Raw genomic sequence first — 15,423 nt, 5'->3', positions numbered from 1 at the left:
TAAGAGCAGCTCTTAATTGGATACCACAAACATAAATGGGGCTGAGTCTCAGCAATTGTTGCCAGCCATAAGTATATAAATACTGGTGTGTGTGTGTGTGTGTGTGTGTGTCCGTGTCCGTGTCCGTGTCCGTCTGTCTTAACTCTATGTTATGTTGCAGCTTCAGCAACTACCGCAGTCACAGTTAAAAGTGTCTCTTACAGTATATCAAACTTATTGGAAGAACAGGCCTAACAACACAACTCTGGCCATTTCTACACAAAAATAGATCCTACTGAAATAGATCAAGGCAAATGGGATTGGCGTTGCAACCTAATTTACTATTTTTTGGCAGTAACTCCCCATTTGCAAGAAAACATTTTTTTTGCAGGACTGCCTGTACATCTGAACCTTCAGAATCCTGCTACATGAAAGGTTCTGGGTACCTGGGATGCCACATTTACCAGAATTTGAGAATCTCACTAAAAGATTAATGTTAGCACCATCCCCTCCTTCTCCCTTGAAGGCTTCCATGTCCTCTCAAGAGTGTTTTCTTGTCCCAGCCAATGTGAGTCCAATATTACGAGATTCATTACAATAAAACAACGAGGTGGCAGACTTACAAAGTGGGTTTAAATGAGTCTTTAAAATGCCATAATATTCTTCCTAAATATTATTCCATAGTATTCCTTCAAAACATTGGGGGTTGGGGGAAGAGAGGAGGTCCCAAACTTCTCCAAAGCATCCTTCTGGCGCCTCATTATGTAAACCAGAAAGGAATGCCCACAAATGGAGGAAATAAACTTGTTGCTAAAATAACAACAAAGCAACCTCCCATTCTTCCTTGATTCCCTTCCTCCCTTCCAAAAGCAAAGCTCATTTTGCTTAAAAGAATGTCCATACAAACCCCTTCTCTTCTAAAATAAGAGGGTGGGGGAAGATGACCACCTGGAAGAGAAGGAAGAGGGGGAAACAGACCAATTCATGCCTTTCCTACATGGGAGCAAAGAACAGAAAGCAAACTGAAAAATGCGTGCCTCATTAACAACAGACAGCCTTTGGAATCCTCACCATAGAAGGACAGTTTGCTTTGTCTCCTATAAAGTTGGATTCAAGGCTTCCCTCCTACCCACAAGAGATAAGTAATCCATTTAAGCACATGAAGTAGCTTCATTCACAGGTGGATTGTTTACTTATGCAAAAAGCTCCACAATGGAGTGTCTCTAGCACAGGGGTCAGCAAACTTTTTCAGCAGGGGGCCGGTCTGCTGTCCCTCAGACCTTGTGGGAGCCGGACTATATTTTTTTTGGGGGGGGGGGTGAACAAATTCCTATGCCCCACAAATAACCGAGAGATGCATTTTAAATAAAAGGACACGTTCTACTCATGTAGAAACACTTATTCCTTGGGACTGGCAGAGATGACGAGCAGAATCCGGAACCAGAGAAGAGCTCCGGCGGAAGAGGACTGGGAAAAATTTAAAGAATATCTAAAGAAATACTGTAAAATTAATGAATGCTAGAAAGACGCTGGATCATAAATTAAGGGGTTAATTGCAGTAAGGGATAATTTAAAGAAATTAAAGAATACTAAAATTAAGTTATAAGTAAGGGAAGAATTTGCTGATAACTTAATCAGAAATTAGAATACAGAAAGGGGAGGTATGAGGAAGTCGGGAAAGTAAGTTATAAGAAAGAAAAATTTGAATTTATACGTGTTTTATGTTTGTATTTTTCTACTATAATGTCTTTTTTCTTTTTCTTTTTTTTCTGTTGATTATTGTGTTGTGTGGAAATGTTATAAATTGGTGAAAACCTGAATAAAAATTTATTTTTTAAAAAAAATAGAAACACTTATTCCTGGACCGTCCACAGGCCGGATTTAGAAGGCAATTGGGCTGGATCTGGCCCCTGGGCCTTAGTTTGCCTACCCATGCTAGGCTAGCATATCAACAATAGTTGTTAACAGCTGCCCTTGCTGTCCTGCAGTGGAGATTACTTTCATGGGCAAATGAGGTGACTGCAATTCTTAACTTGGTCACTAGATGGTGATCGTAAGTCGCAAAAAAACAAAAAGGCACCAGTAATTTTGGACTGTGTGCAGTTGGCATGGCCAGTGGTCAGGAATGATGGGAGTTGTAGTCTAGCAACAACATCTGAAGATCCACAAGTCCCCCTGCCCCCAATTCACCCAATTCATTCCATAAACTGGTAACGAAAAATGATCCTGGCCATTGCTGCCACCTGCTACTCAGGTGGAGCAGCATCCCATAATGTCCCCCACTTAAGCTGCAAACCTTCGGAGGATGTGTGACACCATCAAAGACCAGATTTATTGAAACTGGTCATGAATTTATTGATTAAGATTCTATTAGTTTACCATCATGTATCCCAAAATGCCTCTTTTCTATAGGTAGCTAGCTAGAAGGGAAGGTTAGTAAAACTATGCAAATGTTAAATAGCCGCTCTGAGCCCGGCCTTGGCTGGGGAGGGCGGGGTATAAATAAAAAATTATTATTATTATTATTATTATTATTATTATTATTATTATTAAATATGCTTTCTGTTTTAAAACATTTACTGTATGTATATAATAAAACTGTAAGCAGTTGTGTGCTAAAAGACTTGCGCCCTTAAACTGTTTTCAGTCCAGGTCTAATTTCAAACAAAGTTATAGTTGTGTTCTCTGCAACAAGCAGCATATGAATGGAAATTAGAGCTTTTGAAATTTTGCCTACTTCTTCAATGTTTACTGTCTTGCATATATCATTCTAGTATGGGAAGGGGCAGTATCTCTGGTGTGGGAAATGTGTTCCTTCTGGGTAGTTTGTGCGCTCAGCTCTGGGCTCCAAGAAGCAAAATAGAGGATTGGTATTTGACTACTGAATGATATTTATATTTTCCTTCCCTGGTGTGGTTATTGCTGCCTTCTAGATTGCCTCCATTTTGGGCAAGCTGTACACTTCTTTGATTTGACTTCCTGTTGTCTTTATAAACCATGCAAATAATGATGGCTATCCCAAGAGGCTATGTTATAACGGTAGTTTGTAAAGAAAACTACCTTTACAATGTATTATGACCATACATAGTAGCAAAGGTATATCTGAAGGGGGCCTCTGGATTCCTCCATTCATTAGGCTTTTAGCATATGCAATATAGGTAATGTTTGGTGATCCAAAATGTATGTGCAATGTAAATATATGCTATACACCAGGGTTTCACAAACTTGGATCTCCAGCTGTTTTTGGACTATAACACCCATTATCCCTAGCTAGCAGAAGCAGTGGTCAAGGATGATAATTGTAGTCCAAAATAGCTGGAGACCCAAGTTTGGGGAAGCCCTGCTTTGCACATGTAAAATATGAAGATAGCTACTGGCCTTTCACTTACCGTATTTTTCGCCCTATAGGACGCACTTTTTCCCCTCCAAAAATGAAGGGGAAATGTGTGTGCGTCCTATGGGGCGAATGCAGGCTTTCGCTGAAGCCTGTAGAGTGAGAGGGGTCGGTGCGCACCGACCCCTCTCGCTCTCCACGCTTCAAGAGAGCTGCAGAGCCAGCCCCACAAGGTCGGGGGACAGCGGGGAGGCGGAATGCCGCCATCCCGCTGTCTCCCGATGTGGTTTGGAGGCTGACGGCGGGGAGACGCGTGCTTCTCCCCGCTGCCAGCCCCACAAGCACCTGGGGGGGGGAAATCATTTTTTTTTTCTTTATTTCCCCCCAAAAAAACTTGGTGCGTCCTATGGGCCGGTGCGTCCTATGGGGCGAAAAATACGGTATATACCAAGCCAGTATATGGCAACAATCACAGAGCTCCTGAGCTGGAGAAGAAGCTATTTCTGTAACAGAGGAACTACCTCATCCAGTTATGTACTTTGCCCAAATCAGCTATTAAACCGTGTTCCAAAATACTTAAATCTTAGAGGTGGAATGAGTAACATCATAGCCTTGGTGTGTCCACAAGTTAACTAACATTTGAGGGAAGAACAAGAAAGGAGGAGGCAGAATTCATTCCACTCTGTATATAAATCGTAGCTGTCATACTAACTTTGTTCTTGCAAACTTGGCCAAACATTATCAAATAAATAATAATACAGATGTCCAGTTAACACATAATATTAAACCAAACTGGTTGTGAATTCTTGCGAATATTAAAATGTAAAATATAAATTACACAAAAGAGAGATAATGTACTGTAGTAACACAGGGTTGGGTTGTAATTTTACTTCAGAGAAATATAGACAGTAACTCTTAATTTTTAAATAAACTTTGTAAATATTGAGGAACTGAACAATAAAGAGATCCTCTTATTAACCAGCAATCCATATAATAAGTTAATCCTAGCAGTACTATCTATTAGGAAGTGCCCAGTAGTGCCTGGATATTTTTATTGTTGTTGTTGTTTAGTCGTTTAGTCGTGTCCGACTCTTCGTGACCCCATGGACCAGAGAACGCCAGGCACCTCTGTCCTCCACTGCCTCCCGCAGTTTGGTCAAACCTGGATATTTTTAGAAACCAACAAATACTGTGAATTTTAAATGGATAGTGCAATTTGTGAGTTTGGAGCCATCATGCAAAAAATTATGTCTAGTTACTCCAAAAGCATGTTTCAGTCCACCATCTTGATTAAAAATTAAACATCTGAATAGCATCTTGGTGGTGATGAAGTCTTCCATCCCCACCACTGGGGTACAAGGACTGAGTTTGGTGATGATATCTCAAGATTCAAGCAAAACTGTGTCAAATAATGGGCAAAGACAAGTTTCTGTGAGATCCAGACTTTGACAAACAGCACTGACCCCACCTTAGAAACCCTCTGCCAAGTATGGCAGTATGGCAGTCACACACACCCTAAATGCTCTATTCCGAGATGCATTTGTGGGCTGGGGGAGATTATGTACAAGGTTATCAATAACGTGGATGGTGCCATTCTGTCAATAACGCCACTCCCCCAAAAAATACCACTTGGAAGATACCCACTAGCCAATTAGCACTGAGAAGAAACTCCATTTAGTGTCTTGTCCCCAAATGTAATGATATACTTTTCCCACTGCTACATTTGTGTAAATAACTTTTTGATGTAATTGTAAAATGTTTTAATTTTTCTTTTTGGTAGGTTTTGAAAGTATTTTAGAAGGGCTTTATGGACCAAGGCTACGAAGAGACCTCAGTTTATTTGAAGGTAAAAAAAGTTTGAAGTGCTTAAAGGCTACCTTTAAATAATGTGACAATTTGAAGCATGTTTTTGAAAAATAAGGAATTGTGCTGGGGAATTTTAGTGTTTGTTGTCTTTGTTATCTTCTCTACAAGTGCTTTTCCATTTCTTTTAACCTTGATTTAAGATTAGTTTAACATCCTTGATTTAACGTAAGTGTTCCTGATATTTTGTTCTCTTTAGAATATTGACACTGTTAGTTTCTTTTTGGGGTATTACCTAATGAAAGGAATAACAGGAATCGGTGTACTGCTTAGATTATGTTTGAACTAATTAAATATGATAACAGTAATGATTTTGCACCATTATTATCATAACAGGATAAAGTCTCACTTTTCTGAATCCTGTGCAAATGTATATTTGTAAAAATATATTTATTTTAATAAATTATTGTTTAGTTAAAAAAAGCTTTTTAAAAGAGAGTTGGTGCGGTGGCCGAGGACTAGATTCCAGAGTCAGCAGAATCAAGTAGTAAAGCTTTCCCCATATTTATGGCTTCAACGCTATTGCTTCTGCCATTAAAAAAGATGTTAACAGGGAAAATAACAAGAGACTTCAAAGAAGTCAGGAAGACTACTTTTATGGTGCCTTGCACATCAGTCTACTTATTCTCTGTGATGGGATTTGTTGATTTTTCTCTACTGTGATTGGAAACTGCTTGGAAATGAGTTGTCTGGACAGGGCAGAGAGGAATAGTAGTGGCCTTGGTATGCATATTCCAAGGCAGGAGCAGGTAGGGCTGGGGCAGAGAGATAGGCTTATGGGCAGAATGTTGGTAAACGTTTGAAGGTTATCTCCCCTTCCCCATCTCATTGTCCTAGCAGCTCCCCTTTTGTTTTTAAGCTTCTGTTTCTCAATTCAGGTCCATTAATAGATTTCATTATTGATTAAGATACTAAGCTAGTGTTTTATCACAGAAGCCTGGTCAGATGATGCTGAGTTAAAAGTCAGCTTTATCCACTGGATTTTTCTGTGTTGCAGTATCTTAAACCTAGAAGACGGGTAGTGGAGATTCTGTTGCAATTTCACCATTTAAAAATTTTCTGGCAGTCATTTTGAATGTTCTTAAGGGCCAGTGTTAGAGACAAAACTGGGCTTCTGGTGGATGTATCACCCAATCTGCAGTCCAACAGTCTTCCTACCTAAGTTAGCTGGACGGTCTCAGTTTCCCAGGATCGTTTTCTGAGGGATGTCATCCATGCTGAGATCTACCGATACTTGTCATGTTAGTATTTCATGATCTCCATGACAGCTATGAGTCTGTCTGTTAATATCTGTCACCACGCAAGTGTCTGGACACGGTCTTGCTTTCATGTTTTGTGTTGATTGTGATGACAGTGATCTGAAGGTGGAATAACTTGTTATGGTTCCTTCGTCATGGCTGCAACACTACTTGGTAGGATTTAGGCTTAGTGGACTTCCCCTCCTCTGTAGATATGGTTACCTACCTAAATACACCACCTGCGGAGACAGACATATCAAGCTGGTTTCCTAAAAGTTGTAGGGGATTTTCATGCCGCTACAGCTGACATTCCTCTTGAAATATAGTGATTTTTGGAATTTGGAAATGCTCCAAGATGCTGTATTACTCCTGAGCATCCTCTCCTGTTGGAAAACACAATGACAAGAACAATAAATGAAACAATAAAGGCCTTCTAGGTACTAGAAAAAAATCCTAGTGTTAGAAACAGAATTAGCTGGTGCTAGACTCTTAGTCTTTATGCTAGTGTGTTAAATTTTGTAAACAAACACAACCCAATCTGAATGAAGTATGGAGTAATATTCAAAGTTCCTTAAAACAAATACAGTGGTACCTCGAGTTACAAACGCTTCAGGTTACAAACTCTGCTAACCTGGAAGAGTTACCTTGAGTTGAGAACTTTGCCCCAGGATGAGAACGGAAATCGTGTGCCGGCAGCCGCAAGAGGCCCCATTAGCGAAAGCACACCTCTAGTTAATAACAGCTTCAGGTTAAGAACGGACCTCTGGAACAATTTAAGCTCGTAACTAGAGGTACCACTGTAACTTGTGTTTCACATATCCAATATTAGAGGGGAGAATACATCTCAGTGGGTTCAATAGAGAGTGTTATATTGGAATCCTATGCATGTTTATTCAAAAATAAGTTTCATGGGGCATACTCCCAAGTTAGGTAAGGTAGCAGAGGTAGCCAACATGAGGGCATCCTGGGGTTTGGGATTGTAGCCTTAGTCATTCTTAGTTCCCACTGAAATCTGGAATTTAAGTTTTGTCCTAGTTACTTGCTCTTAGGCTCCATTGAAATAAACAGAAAAAGTCACTAATCTGCTTGGGCTCCAAACTAATACAGTATATCTTTTTGAAAACAATGTGCTGTGTACATATGCAATCTTCTCATGGTGACAGCTCATTGTAAAAGTATCTCTTCTTAAGAATAGTTAAACAGATAATTGCCTTTGGTAGTAGTCAATTATAAGTTTCTTTAACACTTTATTTTTATAATTTTCTTATAATTTCCCCCTCTAGACTGTGAACCAGAAGAAGTGGCTGACTGGTCTATGGATGAAAAATGTTCCTTTTGTAATTTACATAAAGACACAGTCAGTGTGAGTATGTGTGCTATAAATTGTTGAAAGAGATGGTTTCTAATATATTTATTAAAATCTTATTTGAATTCAAATTATTTTACAGTATAAAAGATCTGATGAATGCATATTTGTAAAATGGAAAGCCTTCTTAATCTTAGTCACTATTTGCAAACTTTTAGAGCCATAATTTACCCATATTTAGAAGTGTTCTTTATACCTTTTAGGATCATACGACAATTATTGGTTCTTTGCAGTCAACACCTACAGAGGAACTATCATCTCAGGGCCAGTCCAACACTGATAAAATTGAGTGCCAAGCAGAGAATTACCTAAATGCACTCTTTCGCAAGAAAGGTAATATTACTTCAATTGATGTCATAATTGATTGCATTTGTCTACTAATTATTTTGAATCACTTTCAACACGCAACCCTTCAATTGGATATTGCCACGCCTTTGCAGTTTTCATATGTTCTGTTTGCCATTGCCAGTCTGTCCCGTGTCGCTTTATATCCTTCTTTATTTTTATTTTTTTTAATTTAAAACCTTTTCTAATGGTAAGCATTTCTGATGCACTTACCTTATGCTAAAGCTACTTTAAGGGGGAACTGGTTATGGGGTGGGCCTCCCTTTTGGTTGGCATAGAACTGTATGCAGGATGGTCCTGTATCTATGCTGGAGCTACTTGTGGAGAGCAAAGGGAGAGTAGTTAGCAGTAGTCAGCAGCCTGAACACATACACTTCATAGAATGCATGGCTGTGACTGTTTCCATAACTTCTTGCCTTTTTGAGGAAATATACACTAGGCTTTTCAGTCAAGGGCATGGATGGGGGTGTACACCTCTGCTTTCCAGCCATTGTTTATTTAGCACATAATATATAACGGCAATATTTTAGTTTGTCAGCTTTCATGTAATATAAGCATGACTATATACTCTTGTGCCAATTAGAGCTGGGCAGTGTATCAGTACATTGTCAAAAAATCAGTTTGAAGTTCACATTGTGGCAACACTTTCATAATATTCAACGTGGTGATATATCGCGAATCACTATGTGTGCGCTATGTAAGAAATTGTGATGTGGGGAAAACCGTGAAGCCAGTTATTACGGTGCCTTCTGCCCCTGTTGCTCTGTACCATAAAATAACAGTTGTAAAAATATGTTAAAGGTAAGTAAACATGTATCCATTTTATACCCCTAAGTCAGTGGTGGCCAAACTTGGCCCTCCAGCTGTTTTGGGACTACAATTCCCATCATCCCTGACCACTGGTCCTGTTAGCTAGGGATCATGGGAGTTGTAGTCCCAAAACAGCTGGAGGGCCAAGTTTGGCGATCACTGCCCTAAGTAATAGCAGTTTCCAGGACATTACCCCGTTCACCTCTACATAGTTACATCCTTACTTCAGACATCGTGTTATATTGGTATATCACAATGTTGAAAGCCAGACATCGTTCAGCCCTAGTGCCAATTAAGCGTTTCCTACTACAGTATTACATGTTTCTGCCTATTTTTGTAGTAGCAAACATCGATCCTTAAAATCAGATTGCAAGTGGGGCAGGGATATCGCTTTATTAATACCTTTTTTTTGTAAGCTACCTTGAATGGAAAAAATCGTGGGATATAAATACTTTTTGAAAAGTAGAGTCATACCTCAGGATGAATATGCTTCAGGATAAGTATTTTCGGGTTGCGCTCCGCGGCGATCCGGAAGTAACGGAGCGCATTACTTCCAGGTTCACCGCTCACGCATGCGCAGACGGTCAAAATGACGTCGCACACATGCGTAGAAGCAGCGAGACGCGCAGATGCGTCTTACGTTCTGTTCAGGATACGAACGGGGCTCCGGAACGGATCTCATTTGCATCCCAAGCTATCACTGTAGATTAATGTCCTGCTCAGATGATAGCAGTAATTCAGAATGCATGGGCTTTCTGCTGGGTACTAGGGTAAGGGGTGAAGGTTGTCTATTCATGGAAGCTTCTCCTGCAAGATTCCTGCAATGCAGGGGGTTGGGCTAGCCAACTCTTGGGGTTCCTTCCAATTCTATGCAGTTGAGGCCTTTCTAGCCCAGATTTTCTGTATTTTGAGAGCTGAAGAAGCAGCTGCCTCTTCGGCATTGAAGATCTTAGAGCAGAAACTAGATAAATATTTGACTACAAGTGCGATCCTCTTGTGTATATTTGTATTCTTTCTTTGGGATTTTAGCCCTTGAGTTTGTTGAGCTGACAGGACTTACAGAAAATGTTGAATTAACTGCTATTATTTAAATAAGTGAAATCTGTAGAGCATAGATCAGGGGTCAGCAAACTTTTTCAGCAGGGGGCCAGTCTACTGTCCCTCAGACCTTGGGGGGGGGGGGGATGAATGAATTCCTATGCCCCACAAATAACCCCAGAGATGCATTTTAAATAAAAGGACACATTCTACTCATGTAAAAACACGCTGATTCCTGGACCATCCGCAGGCTGGATTTAGAAGGCGATTGAGCCGAATCCGGCCCCCGGGCCTTAGTTTGCCTACCCATGGCATAGACCGACAACTTTATAAATGTTTCATTAAAGTATTAGGTCTTGATGCAGAAGGATAAAGCAAATGCAGTAAATGTGTTTATTCTAATTCATATGTTTATTTGCTATTATTTTCCTGCAGATCTTCCTCAGAACTGTGATCCTAACATTCCCTTAGTTGCTCAGGAATTAATGAAAAAGATGATCCGTCAATTTGCAATTGAATACATTTCAAAAAGTAGTAAAATGCAAGAAAATAGAAACGGTTCGTCATATGAAACAAGTCTGATATGTAAAGGTATCCAAATGAACCAAACAGAAAATTCATTTCAGGAAGAACAGGAGAGCCCTCTAGACCTCACTGTGAATCGAATACAAGAGCAGAATACTCAGCAAGGTAAATTTCTTTTTTGTTGGTTGTTTGTTTGATGTGATTAGAAATAAAATTCATTGAGTTTTATGATAAATAAGAAAGCTATCTTGAATACAGTTTCACTTACTATTATCTATACAAAATAATTTGTAAAGATAGGTGCCACAATCCTCAGATCATACATGATTCTCTTGCATGTATGGCCACACCATATTTAAATGAGCAAATTTTAAACACACCTGTTCACATTGAGTTTTTAAAATGAACTGAGAACCTCTTGGAATATATCTCTTAAGTAGTTGCTGGAGTAGGGTAGGGGCATTAAAATGTAACCAGTTTGTAACCAGTTGCTGTGGGAGTCATCCACATCCTTCCTTTGCCACCAGCACTTCCCGTAGACTCTGAATCCAAGTGAAAGCAAGCAAGATTACTGTGCTTATTGTCCCACACACAGCATAAGAAGAGCACTGATTTTCTTCCCCTGCTGCAGCTCCTAGATACAAAGGCCCAGTGAGAAAGTCCAGTGAGAGAATCACAGCCACTGTATCAGGTTCTGTGGCTTCTGCCTTTAAAGACCTGTAAAAAGAGGAAACAGATTGATGGGAAGGGTAGCCAGCCCTAGCTTACTGCCCCTGAAATCGCATGTGCTGACTACACCTGCAGTGAAAATTGTAGAGGACAATATAATTTGCCACTTGGGTGCTTACCCATGGAAAGCTGCCAGCTACTTAGTGCAGGCAAGTGGCAAATTACAAGACTGAATTGCGTATTTCTGCTAAATGTGCTGTCAGCCGCAAATGAAGATTGAAAGTATAGTTAGTTGGGCATAATGATTAACCTTGATGTTCTTTCAGAGTTGTAAGCATTGTTCTCTGTTTTTGTTTTTAAAAAATCCCTCTTAAATTGACCATATATCCAAATCAAACCAGGAAGGGACAGCTCACATGAAGTTCATTTGTAATTTAGTTCTAACCAGGACTTCATGGAAGAAATAAGGAGATAGTTCTTCCAAAGTCAAGTCACTGATTTCAGTGAAAGGGAGTTAAGTATTGCAGCTTCTCCATGTAAATTAGTGCCTCTTTAAAGTTATTTATTTAAAAATGCAGAACAAAGAGTTAGCAGTAACCGTTTTACTTTTCAAAATGCCATTAAAGAGAATTAATACTGAGCAAGCTAGCATCCTTAGGTCTTAATTATCCTTTTGTTGAATGGGTTAATATATGGACTTTTGCAGACACAAAATAAATTGTTGGTAGTATATAAATGTCTTGTCTTTATTCCATTACTATAACCTCTTTAAATAGAAGGAATAAGACTGTTCACAGACATATACTTATTTAGTGAAAATTAATTTATTTTGTTGTATAAATTTTCTATATATGTATGTTTTACTTTAGAAGCCAGCATTTAAACTTGCCTCTTTTTGACTTTCAACATTGGGGGTGGGAGTTTGTAGTAGGAGTCATACTTACCTGTGTTAATACATCTTCTCTACAGCTGCTGTTTTCATTTTCAGAAAATGCCCTTTCTGAAAATGTGTAGTTTTATTCCAAGCGGCATGATGGAGTTGGGGGTTGCATGATGGGGTTGGGGGTTGCAGCAGCTGAACGAATGGGCCATGAAGCAGGGGATTTCTCTTTAGCCTAAATTTCAGATATCTTAATGAGTAGAAGAGGAGTAGGACTGCACTGAGCAATGAAGATTGAGGGAGTAAAATCGTAATACCCTCCAGATGTGTACAATGCCAAAGAGCAGTGAAATGGGTTGTAAGCATGTTATTGATACTTCTGTTGTACAATATAACAAAGTCAAATGGCTGAAAATGCTGACAGGTATAAATTTTATATATCATATTAGCGATGGCTGTTATAAAAAGTAGTTATTAAAGACACTTGTTGAAATAATAGCTTGCAGCTCAGCCAGGCAGATGAAGATGATGTCCTATAGGCCTCAGGAGTGGGGATTTGGTCCAACTATCGTACTGGATCCTTAATTTCCTTCCTGGCTGTGGGTCAACTTTGACAGGTGCCCAGAATTGCAAATACACCTGTTCACCACTTACTTTGGTCAGACCTTGCTATTCCTCCACTTTTCCTATCAAAAACCTGAAGAGTACTAAGGACCAGGCACTTCTCAGGATGGGTTACAGACACTTTTACTCATTTCTGATATCTGAAATTTAAGCTAAAGAGAAATCCCCAATTTCCAACCCATTTGTTCAACCTGTACTTTGAAATGGCTGAGTATCTGTAACTATCTGCCAATATATTCTCTTTAAAGCTATATAATTAAGGATATGCCTCCCAGTGCTTTTGTGCTAAGCTGCAGCATTTTTCCTAAGTTAAACATGGCATGCACCCATAGAGGGGCGCCAAGTTCTGGAGGGCGCCAGGGAAGAGGCAGAGGCTTGACGTGGCGCCTCCCAGCATCAGCTCGTCGCCTCGCCTGCCTCCTCTATGCCGTGCCGAAGCTGCGCCCAGAGCCTCCGTCTGCCATGTCCACCACGGCACGAAGCGGCCAGCTGAGCCAGGAGATGCCACGTCCACCCTCCGCCTTTTCCCCGCTGGAGGAGCCGCCCTCCAACTGCTGCCCGCCTCCTCCAGTCCCGCCGGCAGCGCCATCCTCCCATAAAAACTCTGGGGAAGGGGGGGCACCACCAGAGGGAGCTTTGCACCACGGCGCCAGATATGCTTAATACTACCCACTATTGTGCCACTGCCATGTAATTATGAACATGGCAATATGAGAAGTAGCTTTCTGTCATCTCATTATGTAGCTCATTTACTCATCTTAATGGTATATATTCTAATTGCATAATTTATATATATCTGCCATCAGTTGAATGTAAAACATATATGTAGCAGAATGAGATAGTAGGATGGGCAGTATCATTTCAGGTTGCTGGTGGGCAATCACATTTTTAAATGTTCCTGTGTGTGCAATTAGAAGGTTAACACATTGTGAAACAGACTGGATTAGTACCTTTCTCTCTGGTATGCTAGGTTTTAACTTGCTGGAAATCGGTAAAGAGACCCCTGACAGTTAAGTCTAGTCGCGAACGACTCTGGGGTTGCGGCGCTCATCTCGCTTTACTGGCTGAGGGAGCCGGTGTTTGTCCGCAGACAGCTTCCGGGTCATGTGGCATGGATAGGGGAGCATTAAAAAAGCATTCTTCATCTCCAGGCAGAAGTAGTACAGTACATTTTACCACTTTTCTCATTCTGCTGCATGTATAGATCAGGCTTATATGTGGAACTTGGAACCCTATTTGGTCACAGTACTGGGGGCATACATGACCTGCACCATAGGTCACCAACCTTTCTAGATCTGTGAGCGCATTTTGAAAACCCGATAAACTGTCATGGGCACTCATCACACACCACTACAGCACATGCATGCTCCAAGGGCACTCATATTTCTTTCCACTGCCAGTAATTAGGCTTGAAAGAAATGTTTTAGCTTTTTCAAGCTTAATGGGGAATAATCTTCCTAGAGAGTGCAGTTGGGGAAGGCATGGTTAACCCTCACTCCCCAGCTGTAATCTACAGGAAGATCACATGCACCTCAGCAAAAGCTAGGCTTGAAAAAAGCCTTCTCTTGGAGCCAAGCCTAATTGTAGCAGGGTAAGGGTGACTTTGAGGAACTGGTGAATGAAGAATTAATCATGTTGACAACCTACAAATTGAGACCTACAATTTGTTAGATCTTACCTACAGCGACCCAACCATTGTACTTCGATGTTTTGTAAAGTTAGAGATAGCAACAACAACAAATCTTTATTACTGTCGTAGACCAGCGTAAGGAGGGAAGGATACAATCAAAAATGAATTTTGTTACTGTAAAGCAAACCTATTACCTAAGTAATCCTTATACTGTTTGCTATTACAATAGGGGATGGAGTGCTAGATCTTTCTACAAAGAAAACAAGCTTGGAACAGTCAGCATATGATGGATCTTGTTCTGAAAATTCTGTGTCTGGGTAAGCAAATAAGCATTATTTTTGTTTTGTTAAACGTAATAAATGGAAATTAAATTTTAAGCTTGAAAACAGATTTCTTTTGTAACCGATTTCTGTAAAATGTTTACTGACACATGTTTTGCTTTTGCCAAAGAGTTTCACTCATAATTGTGTGTTCATATATAACTCATATGTTTCATTTTGTGTTTTTCACATTTTTCTGTTAAAGAAAAGTTATCAGAACAATCACCAAACTTTACTGAATGCTTACATACATAAGGAAACTAGGCTATTGAAGAAAATTTATTCTTCATGATTTAGAGACAAAGAAAAATATTTACATTTTAATAGTAGAAAGTTTTTTAAAGAAACAGCTATATTCCCTATTGTTTCCTAATGAAAGAGAGAGCTCTTGATGGCCATTCTTGCATTTTGATACTACCACTTGTGTCATGCTGCTGAGAGACCCATTTATTATTAGATGTTTAATGTGCTGAAATGTACTATTTACTGAAATAATAGTTAAATAACAGATGTTATAATTTTAGCATCCTTCCATCAATAGCAGGCTCTTTTTGTCAATTGTGCTTTTTGCAAACTTTTTTAAAAAAGACTAACAGTTCAATAGAATTATTCCATGTTGTTTTAAAATTGCTTGTTTTTTTAGATAGTCGTGGAAAAAAATAGATCATTTTATTAGCAATTAGGATGTAAGATTAGGACTTAATTGCAAAACTGAAAAATTAGTTGGATGTCTTAATGTTTTCTGTTAGTAGTTGCAACAAAGTTTCTATGAGGGGGTTGACTCTTTTATTACTTGTTTAGC

At 39.6% G+C, this 15,423-nt stretch overlaps 1 protein-coding gene across 11 annotated transcripts in view; it reads left to right on the top strand.

Annotated features, from left to right (window-relative positions):
• The window catches only part of LCORL (ligand dependent nuclear receptor corepressor like), a gene marked incomplete at its 3' end in the record, with an annotated part of 61,530 nt that overhangs the window by 15,853 nt on the left and 30,254 nt on the right, over nucleotides 1-15,423 (top strand). For 5 of the 11 annotated variants that reach the window (XR_014567971.1, XM_083754783.1, XM_083754785.1 and 2 more), the window contains exons 2-6: nucleotides 5,094-5,159; nucleotides 7,698-7,777; nucleotides 7,984-8,113; nucleotides 10,409-10,663; nucleotides 14,531-14,618. Coding sequence is in view for 8 of the 11 variants with exons in the window: in XM_083754783.1 (XP_083610909.1) it covers nucleotides 5,094-5,159; nucleotides 7,698-7,777; nucleotides 7,984-8,113; nucleotides 10,409-10,663; nucleotides 14,531-14,618 (619 nt within the window). Of the gene's footprint in view, nucleotides 1-5,093; nucleotides 5,160-7,697; nucleotides 7,778-7,983; nucleotides 8,114-10,408; nucleotides 10,664-14,527; nucleotides 14,619-15,423 lie in introns of all 11 variants that reach the window. The other 6 variants (XR_014567972.1, XR_014567973.1, XM_083754781.1 and 3 more) reach the window with 2 other exon arrangements.

The sequence above is a fragment of the Podarcis gaigeae genome, assembly GCF_964106915.1.
Source record: "Podarcis gaigeae genome assembly, chromosome: 9".
Lineage (NCBI taxonomy): Eukaryota > Metazoa > Chordata > Lepidosauria > Squamata > Lacertidae > Podarcis > Podarcis gaigeae.
Note: the sequence above shows the minus strand (reverse complement) of the source record. Positions and strands in the feature narration are given on the sequence as shown.